This window comes from Pogona vitticeps, chromosome 6, assembly GCF_051106095.1.
Source record: "Pogona vitticeps strain Pit_001003342236 chromosome 6, PviZW2.1, whole genome shotgun sequence".
Taxonomy (NCBI): domain Eukaryota; kingdom Metazoa; phylum Chordata; class Lepidosauria; order Squamata; family Agamidae; genus Pogona; species Pogona vitticeps.
The window spans coordinates 81,881,165-81,903,279 of NC_135788.1; the positions used below are offsets into that span (position 1 = coordinate 81,881,165).

Here is a 22,115-nt window from a genome sequence, read left to right on the forward strand (position 1 = left end):
TCTGGTTTCTCATCAAGATACCTAAGCAACTAAGCTAATGAAACAGCAACATGCTGTGACAACCAAGCTGACAAAGTGAGGATAACATTGAAATAGCCGACAAAACAAATGCCTTTTATTGTCAGTTTTTACCATACATTGGTTCAAAACAAAATGCACTTAAATTTTGCTACTTTTTCGCTTTGTCAGTTTAGGTATGATAGGGATATACTGTATTGGCATAATAAAAAGTATTGTCTTGAAAACAAGTTCAGCTTCATGTCCTCTGTTGTTCCAAACATATGTTGCATTTGTCAACTTGTTGGCCAGCTTCTGCTCATATTTGACCACAAATTAAGGGCTTGGCTAGATAACTAAATTGAAGCAGGCTGGAGTGGGCTAAATAAGGTCACTTAAGGCTAAACCGCAGAAGCCTGTGCTGCAAGGTCAGAAGACCAGCAGCCGTAAGAGCAAACCCACACGACAGAGTGAGCTCCCCTTGCTTTGTCCCAGCTCCTCGCCAACCTAGCAGTTCAAAAGCATGTAAATGTGAGTAGATAAATAGGTACCACCTAGGTGGGAAGGTAAAACGGCGTTCCCTAGTCATGCTGGCCATGTGACAACGGAAACTGTCTTCAGACAAGCGCTGGCTCTATGGCTTGAAAAACGGGATGAGCACTGCCCCCTAGAGTCGGACACGACTAGACTAAAAATGTCAAGGGGAACCTTTACCTTTACCTTGCATCCACATGGCATCTACACTTCAAGCAACCCTATTTGTCCCACTTCCATTTAAAGGAAAGAAAACAAAATAACAATCTCCCTCTTTGTCTACTCCTCCTTCTGGGAGGAAGCTTTCATTTTCCCCCACCCCAAAAGGTCCAGTGTTTCAGTGCTGCCCTAACAAGCTCAAAAACAACAGCAACACACCTTTGCACACCCCTCCATGGAGGAACAGATGAAGTTTAAAAATTTCCCAATATTCTTAAGTGGCTAAGATTGTCTGCTTAAGCAGTTTAATGATATTGGGAAATTGAAGGCAGGAAGTCATCCACTTTGGTTTGATCTCAGTGATCATTCATGCTGGAACAAAGTCAAAATGGAGCAATCCTGCCCACATCTAAAAAAAGAGTAGTCTCTGACAGGGAACCTAAAAGGCACAGGTAGGAACTCTCCGGAGAGGGGTTGGTTCAGACTAGCACTTACGTGAACACTGGGGAAAGGAATGAAATACTGTATTTTATTCCCACAGCAGATCAAATAGTGGGATAAATCCCTGTGTAGTCACACTTTAAATTTGCTTGTTTGCTATAGTGAAAGTGACTCCTTATTAAAGACTTTATGACTACTCTTTTGCTAGAATTACACACTTCCCCAAAAATCAGTGCTGTTTATAATTTGTTGCAGTGGAATCAATCACAGAAAACATCTGCTGTTTTTTTCAATTCTTTCTCACACCTCCTCTCGTTGGCTGGCTGCTCCTCTCCAATCTCTGCCATTTCCTCTCTTCTCTGCCCCATCATATCTCTATAGCTTGCTTTCTCAGCATTGTTCTGTTTTGTCACTTCTTCATACCCCTATTGTCTTGCTTGCCTGTTGGGTATTCCCCTCTGTCTTCTACACCAGTGGTTCTTAACCTTGGGTTACTCAGGTGTTTTTGAACTGCAACTCCCAGAAATCCCAGCCAGCACAGCTGGTGGTGAAGGTTTCTGGGAGTTGCAGTCCAAAAATACCTGAGTAATTCAAGGTTAAGAACCACTGTTCTACACCTTGTCTCTTCCATCTTCACTGTCTGTCATGTTTGGTAAGTGCGCCACTTTACAGTGCTGATTGCAGTGGTTATAAAAGAGATTTCTGGACGCACCGAGGAAGTGTTTATTAACAACTGAATCATTGCAGGTTTTGAATTTCTAGCAAAATTCCCTTTTTGCTATGCAGTAGAAGTACAGAGAGGGACAGAGGAGAATACTGTAGTTTTAAGTTCCCTTAGAGTCCAGCCCTTTCTCCTTAATTGGCACTTAAAAGGCTCATTAGCTCACTCTGAAACATTTCTAGAAGAATGAATAAAAATTTACTTACAATTGCTTGAAATTAGACTTGTGTATGTAGCTTTATTTACTGCACACATACTTAGCAATCAAGCAGACAGATCAACAGCAAACAAAAAAAAAAACCTGCAGCGGACAAAGGTTCTTTTCCTTATACAGTAGTTTGATCTAAAAAATTATCCAGTAGGAAGGGCAGGGACTCACAACCACTGCATCTATACTGAAAAGCAGAAGAAAGCAATTTCAGGAGAGCCATTGCCAATAATTTGAGGGAGCAGTGAATTGCATGGGGTGCACTGGACTGAAAATCCACACTAATTTAAGTCTCACAGCTAACTTGCAATATTAAACAGTGGACTACGAACGGCAATATGGGGGTCAATGGATTTTATTTACTTGGAAATTACGCTGTAAAGGCAATATTTAAAGAGTTTTCGTTTCCTACACAAAATAAAATCTCAGAAAAGGCAGGAATTCCTCTCTACACTCCGGGAAAGGTTTGTAGAGAAGCCGCGCAACAGTGCCTCTACACTTTCCATCCAATTATTTCATCGATCAGTCCTCATTTCCGCCAGCGCCTGCGAGAGGTTTTTTAAGTTTTCCGTACGTAACCCACAGCAAGGGAGACTCTTGTTATCTGCCCTCCCCTCTTGCGTCCTCACTCTTTCCTTTCTAACTCTATGGTCCGAAGCTTAGTCCGCCCAATCGATGAGATCACGCGCCGCGTCCTGTGACGGAAGGGGGGCGTGTATAGCGCTGTGCATTGTGGGAAGGAACGAATTGTCGCGTAGGAAGTCCGGACGGAAAAGAGGAAGGAGGAGGGGGGGATCCTCCATTTTGGTCTGCGTTGGGGGAGCTGCTGGGATTTTTTTTCCCCTTTTGCTCGAGACTCGTGTCCCTTCTCTCGGACACCGGCTTCTCCCTCCCCGATAGCCGAGCGGCATTGTGGTTCTCCCGCGCGAAGGCTCCGTCCGTGCCTGGGAACCGGTGGGGGTTGCGGGGCAACGATGGCGGCCGAGAGCCGGGAGGAAAAAGGTACCGACGATTCCCCTCCCCCCTCTTTTCTGAAACCGCTCGTTCGCTGTCATGGCGACGGGGGGTCCCGCGGGTCCGGACAGGGAGCGGGGAGGCCGTGGCTAGGCGGCTTTGTCTTGAACGCGGTGCGGGTTGGCCCGGCTGATGCTGTAGGTGGGCGGCCCTTGTTCCCGAGGTAAGGCCCTGCCCTTCATGGTGGAGGGCCTCGGCGGGCCTTGATACCTTTTCCCCGACCTGGTTTCTGTCTCTCTGGCGAAACTGAATTCCCTTGTGGAAGCGTTGTGAGGCGTCCCTCCCCCCAAAAAAAACCTCTCCTACTCTGGGAGCTGCGGAAGGCAAAGCGAGGGAGGTTTGATGGAATTAAGTGGAATGCTACTAGGGGATTATTTATAGCTGGGTGCGAAGTAGTTTTAGATTCGTACAGTTTGAGTAAGAGGCATTTAAGCTTTAAATAATTGGGACTGAAATGCTCCTAACATTGGCTGAAATGTTTTCGTTTGTGTGTCCTTCATTTTGGGTTTTAGGTGTTTTATTTTTTTAAAATATTTTTACCCAGTTTTTCTCCTTTAAAGGACCCAAGGTGGCTTTTTAATATCTGCCCCGTGGCGGAAACTTTAGTAAACCTGGTAACTGTCGAGTAAATGTGAGTTAGGACCATTGTCTATATGCCGATGAGAAACTGAGGCAGAGAAAATAATAACATGCCTAAGGCCCCCTGCCAGGTTATTAGCTGAAGTAAGACTTGTGCCAGCAGTATCTTCGTTTATGTTTTATATTCTTTGATAGTGCAGTAGGTTAGCTTTCTGATTACTTGGAACACTTTGCAGTACATACACAGGGAGAGTGTGCCAGTGTTTTCTCCACTATGCCATTAAGCCGAGTCGCTCCTTTCTGTATAAAACTGCAGATCCATGCGTTTTCCAGGTCATGGGGTGAAATGTGTTAGAAATGGGACCTGTGTTATGGTCCAATGCAGTCTGTTTGAACTGCATAACAGTGCATTTCTTTTATACTTAATGGTCTTCACCTCTAAATGGATTTAAAAGGCTTTTAAACCCAGGGAGATGGACTGGATGATCCATAGGATCCCTTCTAGCACTGTAATTACAATGTATGCTTATGTTTACTTTGAACATGTTTGCAAGGTACTGCATAGGGATAACTGGTGATTCTGTATTGTAGTATATGCTAATAGAATTTTAATTGGATCATATGTTATACAGGTAAATTTCAGAAATTCTGTAGAACACCTTGATAAACAAAGAAACTAAGGGATAGTTGTCTATCATGTCTGCTTCAGATTAGTGTGTAATGAATCTACCGTATGTTCATCAGAAATTTCAGATAGCAAACTTCGCAGAGCCCTGGGTATGCCACCCAAAATGATGCTGATATCTATAAACTTGAAATATTTCTCAAGGTTTAATGTTTTATCTTTGCATTTTTTTTAAATATGAAGGCTCTTGTATACTAAGCATTACAAATAAAAAATCTTGAAGTTTGTCACATGCGGCCTCACCTTTTAACCTTTTCCTAACATGTACTTTATATATTCTTTATGCTTTTAGACAAAAGAAATCACAGTGAAGATAAACTTTTTTCAACAAGGGTTGAGATGCTTAAAGGAATTATTTAGTATTGATGAAAATGACATTCAGCCTTTTCAAAATTGATAACCCATTCCAAAAACTTGAGAGTATGGTGAGGGGAAAAAAGGGAGGGGGATTTTACTTACTACAGTTGTAAAACAGCACACTCTATATTTGTCCATTTTATAAATAAACAAATGTAAATGCCTTTCCAGTTGAAGGTTTCTGAATCTGAGAATACTTCTAGCAGAACAGTGCAAGTACCAATCCTAGATTATGCATGACATGCCAAGTCTCAAGTCAGTTTTAGGAATTGTGATGAATATAATGGTGGTGCCAATACAGTGTATCCCTATCATACCTAAACTGACAAAGCGAAAAAGTAGCAAAATTTAAGTGCATTTTGTTTTAAACCAATGTATGGTAAAAACTGACAATAGAAGGCATTTGTTTTGTCGGCCATTTCAACGTTATCCTCACTTTGTCAGCTTGGTTGTCACAGCATGTTGCTGTTTCATTAGCTCAGTTGCTTAGGTATCTTGATGAGAAACCTGAGATTGGGGGCTTGATTCCCCACTGTGCCTCCTTGCTAGGAGCTGGACTCGAGGTTCCATAAGATCTCTTCCACCTCTGCAATTCTAAGATGATGATGAGTATCATTATATCCATATTTTCTAAAGAAGCCACACAGTGGAGAGTCCAGCACTACAGTGGGGTCTTGACTTAAGAACGGCTCGAGTTAAGAACATTTTGACTTAAGAACCGCTCTCATAGGAAAATATTGACTTGACTTACATACTTAGATTTGAGTTAAGAACTAAAAAAAACCACGTGGGAGGCAGGGAAAGTGCAAAATGTGAACTTTCAGTTAACTGTTGGCCAGTGAAAAGGGTGCCTGTCTGCTTCCTCACTCCTCCCAGCGTTTAGAGAGTGGATTGGGAGACAGTCTTCGGACTGCCTGGTACTGTACTGCCTGGACTGTATTTTCCCTGCCTTCCCTGAACCTTTCTTGACCTAAAAAAAAAGAAACAAAATATCCCCCTCTAGTGGTCGAAGGCGGAATAGCAGCTTCCCATTAGTTTCTATGGACGGAAAAGAGCAGATACAGATCAAATGGTTTTCAATGCATTCCTATGGGAAATGCAGATTTGACCTGAGAACTTTTTGACTTGAGAACCGCCTTCCAATATGGATTAAGTTCTCAAGTCAAGACCCCACTGTAGATGGTGCTATTACCAAAGGCCCAAAGAGCAATAATATGTTGAATCTACATTGCAGCAGTTTTGTGGTAGGGTGGGGAAAGGTGTATAGTGGCATGTTCTAGCATGATTTGTGCATTCAGTACAGACCACAAACACAATTTGTTTGCCTGTGTACAGTAATAGATATGTACTATTTGTATGCAAATTGCGACACTACAGGTGCCACGGAGCCCATCTCCTCCCCCTAGAGCCAACTGGTCCACTCACCATTCACAGTGTAGCACTCAGGTCCGTCTTACAATCACCTGGAGTGTCTGAAGCTTCAGGCACTCATCTGGAATGCCTGAAGCTGCCCACAATCTTGATCTGGGTTTGTAGGATTTTTCCAGCCCATCAGTTGTGTTTGTATACATATGTCTGAATTAAGCACTACATTAAATGTGTTCATAGGAGGAAAGCTAGAGAAAGAGAGGAGAAATGAAATGGTTGCAAAATGATTCTGTATTTTAGTTAGCAAAAATACTTGGTTTCTCATAAGTTGAAATAATCATTAATTTGATACCCTGAAATCTTCAAGCAAAATTAAAACTGCCTGCTCCATCTTAGTGAAGCCATGGCTACAGACTACTGGAACCCCATGTTTATTTCATTGTTCAGCAAGAAGCAAGTAGCCCTTTGCGGACTACTCTCATGGCTTAAAACTATCAACTACAAGTATTAATTGGGGAAATCTGCCACCCAGAAAGATAGTACAACAAGCTTCAAGCACAGACACAAATTTAAATCAACATCTTTCAAAACAAAGTAATACTCAAGTACAGTGGTGCCTTGCTTAACGATGATAATTGGTTCCCAAAAAAATCGCTGTTAAGTGATTTCATCGTTAAGTGAAACACGGTTTCCCATAGAAATGCATTGAAAACTGGATTGCTGTCCTTAAGCAAAAATCGCCATAGGAAACATCGCTAAGCGAAACACGGTTCCCCAATTGAAATGCATTGAAACTTATTCAATGCATCTCAGTGGGGGAAAAAAATTACAACAAATTTTAAAAGAGTCGGAACAAAGTCAAATTAGTTTAACAAAGGGTTTATTAAGTGCACTTATGATTTCAAGCATTCTAAACATTGTTTAAACATTTTTAAACATTTAAAAACAGCCAACATGAGGCTGTCAAAACCATCGTTAAGCGAAACGGGGACCCAAACTGTCATCGCTATGCGAAGCATGGTCCCAAACATCGCTATGCGAAAATCGCCCATAGGAACCATTGTTAAACGGAGCACAAGATCGTTCCGAAAAAGTCATCGCTAAGCGATTTCATCGTTAAACGAAGCAATCGCTAAGCAAGTCACCACTCTACATACTTCTTAGTAAACATGCCAAATTTCAGATGTATTGGTTGCAAGATCTTGCAACTATGGATTCCGACTAGAAATGGGAGTATTTGTGTACGAATACCCCTGCACAGCTGGATTTAACGAGGGCCCAGCCCCTATGGCTGGACCGTCCATTCATATGTCTGGCAGCAGCAACAGTAGCCTCAGTCAGCCTTCGCTCCTGGAGCTGCTCTCTCTTTCCACTCATCTAGCTAACAGTATGTGATGTGTGTGCATGTTTGACCTGGATCAGGTGAAAAATCAGAGAGTTAGGACACAAAAGATGGAGACCAACAGAACCAGAGGAACTATGGGACTTTGTATTTCTAGCTAGAAGCCCTCATTGTGAGAAATTCAACTTTTGAACTGTGAATGTTTTGAACTAAGTTGACAAAAACCATCTGCTGAGGGAGTGGCGCAAACTCGAGGGTTAATAAGAGCTTAGAAGAGCCTGGTACGAGGATCCTCCTGAGCAAAGCAGATTCCAAACCTGTCCACTAAGTGATGGAAGATGTATTAAGCATTGTACACTTCACAATAAGTGATAAGGACCATATATCTAAAGAAATCTCTACCACGCATGCCCTGTGAGCAACCTGAGACAAAGAAATGTCTTCTACGCATGCTCTACTAGAAATAGAAATAATATAAGAAGAGGGGTCTGGGCAAACATTAGTCTGTTTGTCTGCTGAGACCAAAACAGCACTTTCTTTGAAACTACTGTACTTTCTTTTAAACTTTGACAATGCAGATAAAGAATTCTTCTCTCTTTGGTGAGTATGTATGTGGTGTGAATGCTGAATGCATGAAACCCCTTTATTTAGAATTGTAATTAATAGGTAATATAGTATATTTATTTTTGCATTTATTAATGTGTCTTGTGAGGTCCTTTGCTGTTTAATATTGTTCTTCCTGGGAATCAAAAGAACCAGTAGTCACCCTTTTGTGACATTCAGGCAGAGGGAGGGAGGATGAGACTCCCTGCATGGGTGCTGAGTGGTTAGGTGAGCAGAAAGAGAGCGGTGCTCTGGGAGAGAAGGCTGACCGAGGCGGCTGCCGCTACCGGACACATGAGTGGACAGTCCAGCCCCAGGGGCTGGGTCCTCATTAAGTCCAGCTGTGCAGGGATATTCAAATTCCAACCAATAAATATACATTATCTCTTCTTATATCTGTGTTTACCAAGAATCTATAGATATACATTTATATAAAATTAAATCAGAAGAAAGACTGTTGAATTTGTTTAGATTACGTTGTATTGTGTTTTGATAGTTTTTAAGGTAGTGTTGACAAGTTTATTGTCACTTATGCTTGGAAAAACAGGATACTGTTCATGGGTATGAAGCCAGTTCCTTTAGTGGATTTACTTGGGAGAGAAGAGTTTAACTGAAACCATTACCTTACAGAGAGATTTATAAATAGGACTAGTGTTCTGACATGTTAGTGAGGTGTTGTCTACATGAAATCCTGTCCCAAGCCAGTTACTGTTTCTGAAGTCTTCACTAGGCATCACTGTTATTTCTTTAACATTTTCTTTTATAACGGGACCTTAGAACTTTCAGCTTTCTTTTGAATATTTCAATGTATCATAGCATTTATTTATTCATTTATTATTTATGAAAATTCTTACTGAATTGTGTAGATATTTTATTTGCTATCCAGACCAGTTAAATATTGCGTGTTCGGAGGTAATATGAGGTTCACAAAGTAATATGAGGTTGAATGCCTATTTGGTAATGCTCAAGACTAGCTTATTAACATGAGTTAACTTAAGTTGTCTATTACTGTACTAATGTTGTTGTCGTTTAGTCGTGTTCCAACTCTTTGTGAGCCCATGGACCAGAGCACGCCAGGCACTCCTATCTTCCACTGCCTCCTGGAGTTGTGTCAAATTCATGTTGGTTGCTTCAATCACACTGTCCAACCATCTCATCTTCTGCCATCCCCTTCTTCTCTTGCCTTCACACTTTCCCAACATCAGGGTCTTTTCCAAGGAGTCTTCTCTTCTCATGAGATGGCCAAAGTATTGGAGCCTCGCAAAGAGCAAGGTCCAGAGCTTGGAGATACATCTGGACCCAGCGCTTACCATGGAAACCCAGGTGGCGGCCGTGGCCCGCTCCTCCTATATTCATCTATGGCGGATTGCCCAGCTGCGGCCGTGTCTTGATGGGGTGGCCCTCACTACTCTAGTCCATGCACTTGTAATCCCGAGATTAGACCATTGTAACGCACTCTATATGGGGCTGCCTTTGATATTGATGCGGAAATTTCAAATGGTGCAGAGTGCGGCAGCCAGGCTTCTTAGTGGGGCGAGGAAATATCAGCATATTTCCCCCACTCTGGCTGCTTTGCATTGGCTGCCCATTCATTTCCGCATTGACTTCAAAGTGTTAATGATGACACATAAAGCCCTAAACGTTTTAGGACCTCAATATCTAGCGGAATGCCTTCTCCCACCTAGATCTACCCGAATCACTCGTTCTAACCAGGAGGGATGGCTGAGTTGCCCAACGCCGAGAGATGTCCGGAAAGAAAGAACAAGAAACTGGGCCTTCTCGGCTATGGAACAGCCTCCCAACAAAAATCTGTCTGGCACACTCGCTGGGTGTTTTAAAAGCCATTTAAAAGCTTGGCTCTTTAGGCAGGCCTTCCCTCCAGTCAATTAACTGATCTTTATTCTTTCTCTCTAATAATCTCATCTTGGCAATGATTTACATAAGTCTTAAAATCTGATGTTTTAAAGGTTTTATGATATTTGTTATTGTGATGTTTTTATCATGTAAGTAAGCTGCCCCAGGGTCTAGGGGGGCGGGCTAAAAATCTAATAAAAGTAAAAGTAAAGTAAAAGCCTCAGCTTCAGAATCTGTCCCTCCAGTGAGCACTCAGGGTTGATTTCTTTTAGAATTGATAGGTTTGTTCTCCTTGCAGTCCAGAGGAACCTGAGAACTATAATCCAGTCATCCTGATCTCAAACCCAGGAAAAATTCTGAAACAAATTATAAAACGATCACTATGCAAGCACCAGTTCACTGGAAGGACAGATCCTGAAGCTAACGCTCCAATACTTTGGCCATCTCATGAGAAGAGAAGACTCCCTGGAAAAGACCCTGATGTTAGGAAAGTGTGAGGGTAAGAGGAGAAGGGGACGACAGAGGATGAGATGGTTGGACAGTGTCATCGAAGCGACCAACATGAATTTGGCCCAGGCAGTGGAAGACAGGACGGCCTGGCGTGCTCTGGTCCATGGGGTCACAAAGAGTCGGACATGACTAAATGACTAAACAAACAAACAATAGTCTTATATATGGACAAATACGGGAAGTTCTTGTATGCAAGGGAAATGTGAACTATGTGAATAAGGTTGCCTTGTACAGGATATAGGCTGCCTTAAAGTGCAGTATAGAAAGGATTTCAAACTTGGGAAAGGCTTTTTTGTTAGTAGAACATGCATCACCACCTTGTGTAATATATCCTTGGAGAGCTGCATGCAATCTTGAAATAGTATTCAGGTGTGTTTGCATCTGTGTCAGACTGGATCTTTGAATAAGTATGAGAAGGAAGAGTTGTACATTTTTGCTGCATTGTCACCGCTAGTGTTGGTTTTCTGAAGAAAGTTTTTTGAACTGAATTTTTCTCATTTCTTCAAATACCTTGTGCTCTAATTTTAAAAAGGAAAAAAAAGCCAAAACTGCCATCTCATAATGGAAGGAGAGGAAAACAACTCTTATCAAACCTTCCATACTATCTATCTATAAGAAGAACCACATGTCAGGAACAGCCCTGAGCTCTGGAGGTTTTAAATTAATTTTCTAAAGAGATGGTCATTTTTTGCCTCACCCTGAAGCCCTGGCTGCCAGCCTTTTCATCAACATCAATGAATAATTCTGTCAAACCCATTCTACGAACAGAGTCTAATGGGGAAATCAGTACAGCACAGTATGGTATTACCACTCTTAGAATGCACTCTTTAGAATTCATGCAGGGACATTCTGTGACCAAGAACCTCACATCTTGTTTTACTCTCTTTTTAGAAAAACATGGGTGGTTGGACAAGTATAAGTGCTGAAAAAATATATATGGTATATTATGTAGACAGCTTAAACTGATTTTATATTCTAGTACCATTATAAAAGGTAATACTGCAGTACTAACTAAACTACTGTCATTTTTTGACTTTTTTTGTTACAGATGGTGAATTGAATGTTCTTGATGATATCTTGACTGATGCACCAGATCACGATGATGAACTGTACAATCCTGATAGTGAGCAAGATAAAAGTGAGAAAAAGGGTATGCTTCTTCACTAGATGGGCATTTCTCCATAATGCTGGGAAATCAGACCATAGGCCCAAACTACATCAACCACACCAGTAGCTGTAGGGTGAACCACATTTTGTCTAATTTGGCAGTTATACTGGGTTGTTGTAGCAAATGTGTAAAGTTTTGTCAACATACACAAAGACTTATTCTTATGTGTGCTTGTTGGGCCTTTTCTCTGTGGCTTTTCCTCCTTTTTTCCACTTTATTTCACTTAGCATTGCTGTTTCCTTTTGAAATGTCCTCTTTCCCTCTCATCCCAACGTTTCTCAAGTAACTTTGGCTAGTCAGAGAAAATTTTCTATTTCCATGTATAGAAAAAAACTCACTATACAGCCCTCTGAGGTTGCAGATCTCTTTTGCCAGAACTATTAAGATTCTCTATGGAAAATAAAATGCCAAATGAAATACAATTTGTCAAAAAGAAATTGTGCCATTATAAATTGCACCTTCTCAACCATGTTTATCTGAGGTCTTTGGACATGTATACAGGAAGCCATCTATTTCTAAGAGAAGGAAGGTGGGAATTTTATGAGCAGAAAGATTTAATAAAGTCCATGGTGATAATGCTTGCCCTTAAAATATCACCCTGGCTGAAAAATTAGGTCATTGCCATCACTTATTATTACAACGATTAGTTGGTCATTAGAAATCAAACAAGACAAACAGATAAAATAGGTATTGTTTATTTTATAAGAATACCCAAAGCTTCTCCATCTTAAAAAAGAAATCTCAGACAGATCTGATTAAAAGCAAAGCAAAAAGCATGCTGCTTATATACTGCCCCATAGCGCTTCAAGCACTCTCTGGGCGGTTTACAAGTTAATTGTGCAGGCTACACATTGCCCCCCCCCCCAGCGAGTTGGGTACTCAACCTTGGAAGGATAGAAGGCTGAGTCAACCTTGAGCCGCTACCTGGGATTGAACCCCAGGTCGTGAGCACAGTTTTAGCTGCAGTATATCTGTTTCCTCTTCTCTGGTTCCTCAAGTGAAAACATAACTAAGGTGACAGAATTCTGTAAAATGACATATTTAACCAGAAAGTAATTGGTAAACCACTCACATTGGAAATAATGCACAGCTATATAACACATTTGTTTTCTGTACATACTTGTGGTTCTTTTTTTAATGGGCTTCTAACTCCAAGTAAAACAATCCCAAAGAAAAATATTGGTTGTTCACTATTTAATTTTGCTTCATATGCTGGATCAACAAAACAGGCAGTAGATGATGTCCATTACAATCAGATGGGGTACATTTGGTACTGTTGAGGAGTAATCCTGCCTTAATTATAATATATAATGCTTATGTGAATTCTAGGTTGATCGTATTGTGTTTTAAGAAATATAATTTATTTTTAAAATCATCTAAATATCATTTAAAAGAGGGAACTGGAATTCTGTTCTGGCTGATTTTCTAGCTTAAGTGTATCCGGAATACTGTACTGTTACGTCTTGTGAATGAATCACCATGATGGCACACCCTGACTGACTACTCTTGCTGTAAGCGAAACAGATACATTTTAGACCTCTTGGCACTAAGTTATAGAAGAAGAAAAACAAATTAGTGGCAGGTGGTCTGCAGTTTATTTGTTTCTGCTTACGGATAAGCAGAAATAACTTTTCTTTCCTGCAGGTCATGGCAAACCTGTTCGTTTGTTCTCTGCTCATTTCTTAGGTTTATCAGAAAAATGTCAAGCCAGAGTGCCAGGTTTCATGTCACAGTAACAGTAGCCATCATTGAACGTCCATGGTGACTTTATCCACTCTTGCTTGCAGTGGGACCAGTCAGACTATTTTCACCTTCATGCAGCTCATGATTTCCATGGAAGTCAGGCTCATTGTCCAGACCTGGTTATTGTGATTAGATCATTTCCAGGTCATTTTGACCACCAGGTTTCTCAACTACGCTGTTTCCCTGAAAATAAGACAGAGTCTTATATTAATTTTTGCTTTAAAAAAACTCATTAGGGCTTATTTTTAGGGGATGTTTTATTTTTTTCATGTACAGTAACCTACATTTATTCAGATACAGTCATGTCATCTTATGGCTGCTGCACAATAGTGGAGGGCAGCGTTTCACTTAACTAGGGCTTACTTTTGGGGTAGGGCTTATATTACAAGCATCCCGAAAAATCCTACTAGGGCAGGTTAGGTCTTATTTTCAGGGAAACAGGGTAATTGTTGAGAAATATTAGGTTTTTCCATGTTGCAACTCATTGACTGAAATTCTGTTGCTTTTTTAAACGCAAAAAGCAAAAGGCATTCAGTCATTTCTAGCTGGCAGTTGGCAAGCATGATTCTTAGGGCATAAACTGATTTGGGGCACATTCAAGCATCCCAGCAGGATGTATTCTCGAAGGCTTTCACGGCTGGGATCCGATGGTTGTTGTAGGTTTTTCGGGCTGTTTGGCCGTGTTCTGGACAATGGCCAAACAGCCTGAAAAACCTACAACAACCATCCCAGCAGGAACTTATTAATTGCTTCCTGGAAGTGAGTGAGTAATACACCTTTTGCCTGCTTAATAAAGCAACAGGATTTCAGCTGTTTTCTGTTAAAAAACTATTTAAACAAGGCTTAATGTGTTTTGTCTCATGCTCTGTTTGAAAAATATTTGCTCATCTTCTTTTATGAAGATAGCTTTGATAGGCTTTTGTTAATGCTGTTAGGTTACTGTAAAATGCTTCAGAATTTGTTTTGTTTTAATTTTAAATGTAAGGATCCAAACGGAAAAGTGATAGAATGGAGACTGCCGAGAGTAAAAAGCAGAAGCCTTCTGTGCATTCTTCAAGGCAGATGTTACCTAAGCTTCCAGGATCATCTGTTAGCAACAACAAAAGAATAGTGAGCACAAAGGGAAAACCTGTATTGGAATACAAGAATGAGGAATATCAGAGGTCTGACAGAAACAAGCGACCAGAAAGTGACAGAAAGATGCGTATGACAAGCAGCAGCTCAAGAGACCTCTATAAAGGGCAATCAGAAAAGGCATGCGTGAGGAAAAGAGATTCTGACAGAAGGGCAAAATCTTCTACTCCAGATGCCTCTAGGGTAGGCATTTTCCTTTCCTTTTTTCTTAGTGTATAATTTCATGGTTGAAAGTTTTCTTCTTTGTAAATTCGTTTTTAGTTATTGTTGTACAGTGGTGTCTTGACTTAAGAACGGCTTGAGTTAAGAACATTTTGACTTAAGAACCACTCTCATAGGAAAATATTGACTTGACTTACATACTTAGATTTGAGTTAAGAACTGAAAAAAACCACGTGGGAGGCAGGGAAAGTGCAAAATTTGAACTTTCAGTTAACTGTTGGCCAGTGAAAAGGGTGCCTGTCTGCTTCCTCACTCCTCCCAGCGTTTAGAGAGTGGATTGGGAGACAGTCTTCAGACTGCCTGGTACTGCCTGGACTGTATTTTCCCTGCCTTCCCTGAACCTTTCTTGACCTAAGAAAAAAAGAAACAAAATATCCCCCTCTAGTGGTCGAAGGCAGAATAGCAGCTTCCCATTAGTTTCTATGGACGGAAAAGAGCAGATACGGATCAAATGGTTTTCAATGCATTTCTATGGGAAATGCAGATTTGACCTGAGAACTTTTTGACTTGAGAACCGCCTTCCAATACAGATTAAGTTCTCAAGTCAAGACCCCACTCCCCTGTTGTGAGCCGCCTAGAGTGGTCTATTGACTAGATAGGCGGGATATAAATAAAATAAATAAATAATAATAAATAAATAAAGGATGTTGAAGTTGCCTGCCATTTATAATCCTACTTTGAGGCCTTCTTTTATTCCACAAAACAGAAGTAAGGTTTGTGGAATGACGGAACATGGCTTCTTTGGCAGCACGCACATTTCCTCTCTAGAAAGGCTAGATTGACTTCATGAGCACTCAGCTTTAGATAGTGCTTCAAAGATAACTCTGTTTTTCGCTCACATTGTTTCCTGTAATGTATTTTGTTAAATATGTTCACTGGTTTGAAGTTACCAGTAAATCAAAAAGGTTGGTTTATAAAGCAATTGTATAATTAAATAATTTAAATTAGACACATTAAATACAACTGTTCTTTAAAGTGAGTGCCGAAAATTCAGTAAGCATTTTATTACAATGCTTTTCAGCACCCAAAATACCAAGCACTAACTATGGTTAATTTTCTTTTAAACAGAGACTGGGGCATGATGTGGACAGAAGGCCAAGTAGGTCCAGCCTCTCTTCAAAAGAGGAGGTGAATTCTGAAGAATATGTTTCAGATCGTGAAACAGGTAGCAGTGGTTCCTCTGACCCAGGAAACACTGAGAATGAGGATGAAGAGGAGGAGGAGGGAATGGAAGAAGAAGAGGAAGAGGAAGATGATGATGGAGAGGAGGAGGAGGAAGTGGAAGAAGATGGGGATGATGATGAAGAGGATTATGATCAAGATGAGAGAGATCAGAAGGAAGGAAATGATTATGACACTAGAAGTGAAGCTAGTGATTCTGACTCTGAATCTGCATCCTTTACTGATGGGTCAGTCAGATCTGGTTCAGGCTCAGATATATCAGGTAGTGGGGTAATTTCTTTCTGAACTATATTTGTCAATGTTCTTATACTAAAATTGGCTTTGTGACTGGCAAATGATAGAAAAGCCCACCATCATGGATAACACAGTAACAAAATGACTCTATGAGGATGAGGAAAAAATATTTGAAGTATATCAGTTCTGGAACAAGAGTTATATAGCAAAATTGGGTTATAACCAAACAGACGTTGGAGGTATTCAACAGTAAGTTGACCCAAAGCTGTAGTAAATACCAGTAAAATACTGCAGTTTTACAAAAGCAGAGCAAACAACAGGGATTTAGTGGAATTTAAAACTTCTAGTAAAATTCCCTGTTTCTAAGAATGTATGTTCTAGTCTGCTCACTTTAAACATGAAGTCCCTCCCCTCTACCCAACTCTTTTCATGTTTTCATTTCAATACTGTTCCAAAGCTGGATGACAAATAGTCTAATTTCAGGTGCATCAACAATAGGGGTAGTTTTTGTGGCAAGTTGTTGCTGCAGTTTTCTTGGCTGGATCTTCCACCATTGAGTAACATTTAAATAACGTGGTTCCAGGTTGAATAATAAGGTTTCAGGTTTCAGTTCTGTATCACATCGACCTGGGAGTCAGTGGCACTGATATGAGATCTTCTGGTATACTTCTATTATTCAGACATTATGAGTGACATATAGTCAATCCCATGTAGAAGAAGAAAGTTCACTTTACTGACACTTTTAAGTAGGCCTTTTTGGAGATATTCATTGTCTTTATATCTAAGACTGTGTAAAATTTCCTAAAAGCATTATTATACGTAGGATTTCTAAAGCTCAAAAAGTCAACTTGTGCTAATCCAGCAGAAATATTGACTGGACACATGGGAGATAGGTAGATATAGGCAATGAGATACAAACTGCACACTGTGTTACAAGCTGATCTTGAAATGTACCTGAGTTTCCAAAGCAGCTTTTCGTGTGATGTGAAACACTGCTGTTGAAAGCAAAACACTCCCAGATTCCCTTAATGTCTGGAAACTAATTCCATGTTTCTTTGTCTGAAGTATCAATCAGTTATAAGGTAGGGTTTTCAAACCTTCTCAAGGTTATATACATATACATACATATTTAGTGACTGTATCCTATATTGACCTGCTTGCATCATTTCTGATGGAAGTGTTTTGGTTTGAACTTTAAAAGTTCTGCTGTTGCTTGTTGCTTAGATGAAAAAAAGAAGGCAAGGAAAAGAGCTAGAGGCATCTCTCCAATTGTTTTTGATAGAAGTGGAAGCTCTGCATCAGAGTCATACACAGGTATTCTGTTACTGCTTTTCTTGTGATCTGTAGTAAAACCCTTGAACTGCATTGTCTAAAATAAATAGTGGGTCATAGAAACTTACTGGATATGTAGTTGGACAGATGGTATTTTGGCATGTTTTGTGTGAATAATTTGGACAAGTAGGCTTTCCTGTTATGTTAATGCTCTTCTGTTGCTTAAGTGGAATTTTCACTTTTTCAAACTTGGAAGATGATGATTCATTGACTAGTTTTCTGAGTAGAAAACTGGTCCAACAAAACAAAAACAATGAAACAATTTAAAAATCCAAAACAAACCCTTGTGCACATTGAACAGCATTCTTTTTGTGTATGTGGGTGCGTGTCAAGGGGAATAATTTGTTATGAATGAAAATAGTATGTGAAAAGACTGTAGAATTTGTATCGTATCTCTATTAAGGCTCAATCTGAACAAATGTACTTTGGCTAAACACAGGTTCAGAAAAGAAGCATGAGAAATTATCATCTTCCGTTCGTGCTGTCCAAAAAGGTATAATTTAAATTCGATTTTTTAATGCATGCTTCCATTGCAAGTTACTGTGTTGGTCTTTGTTAATTGACATCAAGTACAGTAATGTTCCGATATATAATGAAAGTAACTCTCATAAGCAATTGGTATTGTAACCCAGTCTTGAATTATTACTTGCATGGGTTTTTTTGTAATGTCAAAAAAAAATGTTTCTATATTGGTAAGTGAAGAAAGAGAAATTTGCATACCAGTGATTTCTTGAGTATGTAATCTCTTCCATAAGCCAGAAACAAACATATGGGAACATTGCTGATGTTGCATTGGCTGCTATCTGAAATAGCTATTTTGCTTCTACAAGTTTGGCATTGCATGCTGTTTTATGAATTTGAAGTCTAAATTAGATGCTCAGAGCTCTTGAGCTACAGAGGGGCATCCAAACTGGTGCCCTTTAGATGTTTTGGGTCATAGCTTTTATAACCCGTGGCCATTGGTTGTGCTAACTGGGATTTATGGGAGTTGTAGTCCAGACCATCTGGATGGCTCTAGATTGTCTACTGTTAAGTTCCTCTGAAGGGTGCACTTTTTCAAGATTGGCTACCTAGCTTCTATTTATCTAAAGAGGGGTTGTGCGGGGACTCGGTGATAAACACATTGAGGTGAAAGATTGCTGTACCACATTTCTAGTTACTAGTTTCACCATTAAAAAACTAAAAACAACTGCTGTACTGTACTTTTATTTGTGGAAAGGGGGAAAACTATAAATAGAATTGTCTTTTCTTTTCCTTCTAGACCAAACTAGCAAACTTAAATACATCCTGCAAGATGCAAGATTTTTTCTTATCAAAAGTAACAACCATGAGAATGTCTCACTTGCCAAAGCAAAGGTATGCCACATAGAAGGTTCTTTATTTGTTAAATAAGAGTCTTGTATTGGGAGTTTGATTCCAGACTATCTCTCCTGGGAGAAGAGCCAACCTGTGTGGCAGTGAGCAAGCTGCACAACCCCAGAAGTGCCCCCAGATGAAGGGAATGGTAAACAACTTTTGAATACTCTGTACCCAGAAAACCTAGGAGGAGCTTCTGTAAGTCAGAATCTACTTCATACCATGTGATTGCTATACAAACCCTAGAATGGGATGAATGGTGTTACTAAACCTTTAATTGGTTTTCTAACTGCAGGTCTATCACAAAGTAGCAAAAATTAATTAGGGTCTCTCCCTATTTAGTCTGTTGTATTTTGTGGTAAGAAAAGTGGGGGGAGTCACCTTTTGGTTTTAATTGTCAAACCTTTCCCAGTGCTTTGAACATCATAGCAAACTAAAACTATCCAGTAGATGCAGCTGGGAAACTGCATGTTGTTCAGTGGCAGACACACATATGCTTTACAAGTAAATAGCCCCAATATTAGCCCCTGCAATGTCCCATTAAAAGGTTATAACAGGAAGCCCAAGAAAGGTGTCTCCTAAGCTTTTGAAAGATATTGTCAGTGTGGGTAGACTGCACTCCAGGTGGACCCACATCTCACTAAGACACCTTCATACGTTTAGGCAACCAAGGCAAATCAGAAGAGGAGGAGGAACTCATCATCCACTGAGTTGTTTCTCCTCTCTCACTGATACATTTATTAAATAACTGAAATTTTGTAAATTGTGCTTTTGTGTCTCTACAGGGAGTTTGGTCAACTCTCCCAGTCAATGAAAAAAAGCTCAATACTGCCTTCAGATCGGCAAGAAGTGTTATCTTGATATTTTCTGTGAGAGAGAGTGGAAAATTCCAAGGTAAATAAGAGGAAGTATTTACATTCAGAGTTAATCTGAAATTAATTGTTCATTTGGCCTCATGATGATGTTTTGATTATTCTAGGATTTGCAAGGCTTGCTTCTGAATCCCATCATGGAGGATCTCCCATACATTGGGTGTTGCCTGCAGGAATGAATGCAAAAATGTTGGGAGGCGTGTTTAAAATAGATTGGATATGCAGGTAAAATTGGTGGAAAATATGAAAATGATTTTCTAGAGAGTCTTGCTTTGGAGGATTTAAATTTTTAAATTTCCCAGATGTATCTTCAGAACAGACTGATACCTTTTTGGAGTCAATTTGGTGTAATCTCACGATATCTGAGGCTAAAGGCCAGCATCGCTATTTTTTCTGTTAATAGCTATACTTGGAGTGAAGGGTGAAATTTTTAACAAGGTAAAAAGGCTGGGGACAGGCATTACAATTTCCTCATGTGCTGTTATCTTAGTGAAAATTGGTTTTCCTTATTGTTTAAAAAAATACCAATTTGTGTGGTTGATTTCCTTTGAATCACTATGGGGCAGGGCCCTCAGCCCTGTCCTTCCATCTACTTACTATAAGTCTTGGGAGTATCAGACCAAAAAAAAAAAAAAAAGGAGAAGGAGGCAAAACATTGTGGCACCTTAAAGAGCAAATGCTATATTTTAATGTGAGCTTTTGTGGATGAAGTCTACTTCATCAGACATGGAACTTGATTCATGAAAACTCAAATTAAAATATAGCAGTTAGCCTCTAAGATGCCACAGAATTTTTGTCTCCTGGTTTTTTGGTTTTAATTTATTTTCAGACTAAAAATAGTAGAAGCTTGGGCAGCTTTGCTGCTGGGAATGAAGATTGGCATGCATCTGCAAGTTACAGAGTGCATTTCCCCCTCCTTCCAATCCCAATCCCTGAAATTAAGCTTTTCAGTGCTATGCATTGGATTGATATCTTGCTAAAATACTAAAATGCAATGACGAAGCAACAGCTGGACATCCAAACTGGTTTTGCCATTTTTCATCTGCGATAATCTGAAGTGTGGTAGGCATTCCATTCTTTCCTCCCCTCAGCTCAGAACCAAACTCTTGAAAAATCAGACTGACTTCCAGTGCCAAGGAAAGCTTGTTTCTTTTGCTGTAAAATCTGAGCTTATTTCAACTCCTACTGATTACTATAGGAGAGGGGAGGGGACACCAAGATGTGATCCTTCCCCAACCCCTCTGAAGTACTTCCTCTGTGTCCTGTCCAAGCCCTTCTCCAGCTAGGTTTATTTTTGTATGCTGAATGCAAGTTTTTCTAACTATATTAGCAAACCATATAGTGCCCTAAACTATATTTTCTAGCATCTTTTTGCTTTATTAGGGGTAAATAAATCTCTTCTGTCTATTGTTAGAGCACTGAGAAAGATAGGGATGGAAAGATACTTTAAAAGATCCTAAGGATAAAGGGAAATATTTAGTTCCTCTCTTGCTCAAATCTTAATCAGAGCCAGAGAAGAACTTTTGGGCTTATAATTTGTGCTTATTACTGAGATGTCCATTACAAATGTGACTTCATTTGTTTTCCAAGCCGCACTTGAAGTATGTTCAAATCTGTCACTACTCATTATGATAGTGTATTTGTAAATTTATGTAAGGTTCTAAATTAAAATACGTTGCACATGTTTCTTTTATGCTTAGACGTGAATTGCCATTCACAAAGTCTGCTCACCTGACCAATCCTTGGAACGAACATAAACCAGTAAAGATTGGACGAGATGGACAGGTTTGTCTGTCATCTTTAACTCTACTTTAACATATTAATCCAGTGGTTTAAAGGTTCTGAATAAATGTATTCTAACTTTGTTTCATGATATATCAGTCCACATTTGAAAAAATATGAGCTGTTAATCTTAGATTCAAGAAGTTGTAGATTAACAGTAATAAACACTTTAACTGTCTTGTAAAGACGCTTTGGAAGCTCAGTCATATTTTTAAAACAAAGATCTTGGCTGCTTTTTGCCACAAAATTGTATGATATGAAAACTTGAGGTACTATTAATTTTCACATTCTCCGCCCTCTAGAGTGAGAGATCCTGTCGAGTAAAAAATAGGGACCTTTGCTGTGAGCAATGAAGGAAGAGCTATTTATTGCCATATTTTCAGCCATCTAAGTGAGATCATTCACTTTGAAGGAAAAATAGGGACTTTTCCCACAAGCAGTGAAACATGGTTGAGAAGGAGTTAGAGGACAGAAGTGATAAGCTTTACATACTGACATCTCTTGAGAAAACAGTTACTATCCCATTGTATCAAATACAGATGTTTACAATCTGTTTTTTGAAAAAAGCTGTAACATCATTTGTCATTTGCTGCAATTATCACTGCATAATAGTGAGTTAAACCTATGCTTTATGCCTTCCTTGTTCCATCTTGGTCTTCAAATGTACTCAATTCAGTAAGGACACATTTATCTAACCTACTATTTATGTGTGCTAGTG

The 22,115-nt window shown here is 39.7% G+C and overlaps 1 protein-coding gene across 5 annotated transcripts in view; it reads left to right on the forward strand.

Moving 5' to 3' along the window:
* The first annotated feature begins 2,317 nt into the window (after window positions 1-2,317).
* The window catches only part of YTHDC1 (YTH N6-methyladenosine RNA binding protein C1), a 31,792-nt gene continuing 11,994 nt past the window's right edge, over window positions 2,318-22,115 (forward strand). Inside the window, exons 1-10 of one of the 5 annotated variants that reach the window (XM_073003974.2) lie at window positions 2,318-3,062; window positions 11,421-11,522; window positions 14,269-14,600; window positions 15,708-16,083; window positions 17,280-17,369; window positions 17,827-17,880; window positions 18,649-18,743; window positions 19,529-19,637; window positions 19,723-19,840; window positions 21,316-21,400. In XM_073003974.2, coding sequence (XP_072860075.1) covers window positions 3,035-3,062; window positions 11,421-11,522; window positions 14,269-14,600; window positions 15,708-16,083; window positions 17,280-17,369; window positions 17,827-17,880; window positions 18,649-18,743; window positions 19,529-19,637; window positions 19,723-19,840; window positions 21,316-21,400 — 1,389 coding nt within the window. In that variant the 5' untranslated portion in view covers window positions 2,318-3,034. The remainder of the gene's footprint in view (window positions 3,063-11,420; window positions 11,523-14,268; window positions 14,601-15,707; window positions 16,084-17,279; window positions 17,370-17,826; window positions 17,881-18,648; window positions 18,744-19,528; window positions 19,638-19,722; window positions 19,841-21,315; window positions 21,401-22,115) is intronic. The other 4 variants (XM_073003975.2, XM_073003976.2, XM_073003977.2 and 1 more) reach the window with 4 other exon arrangements.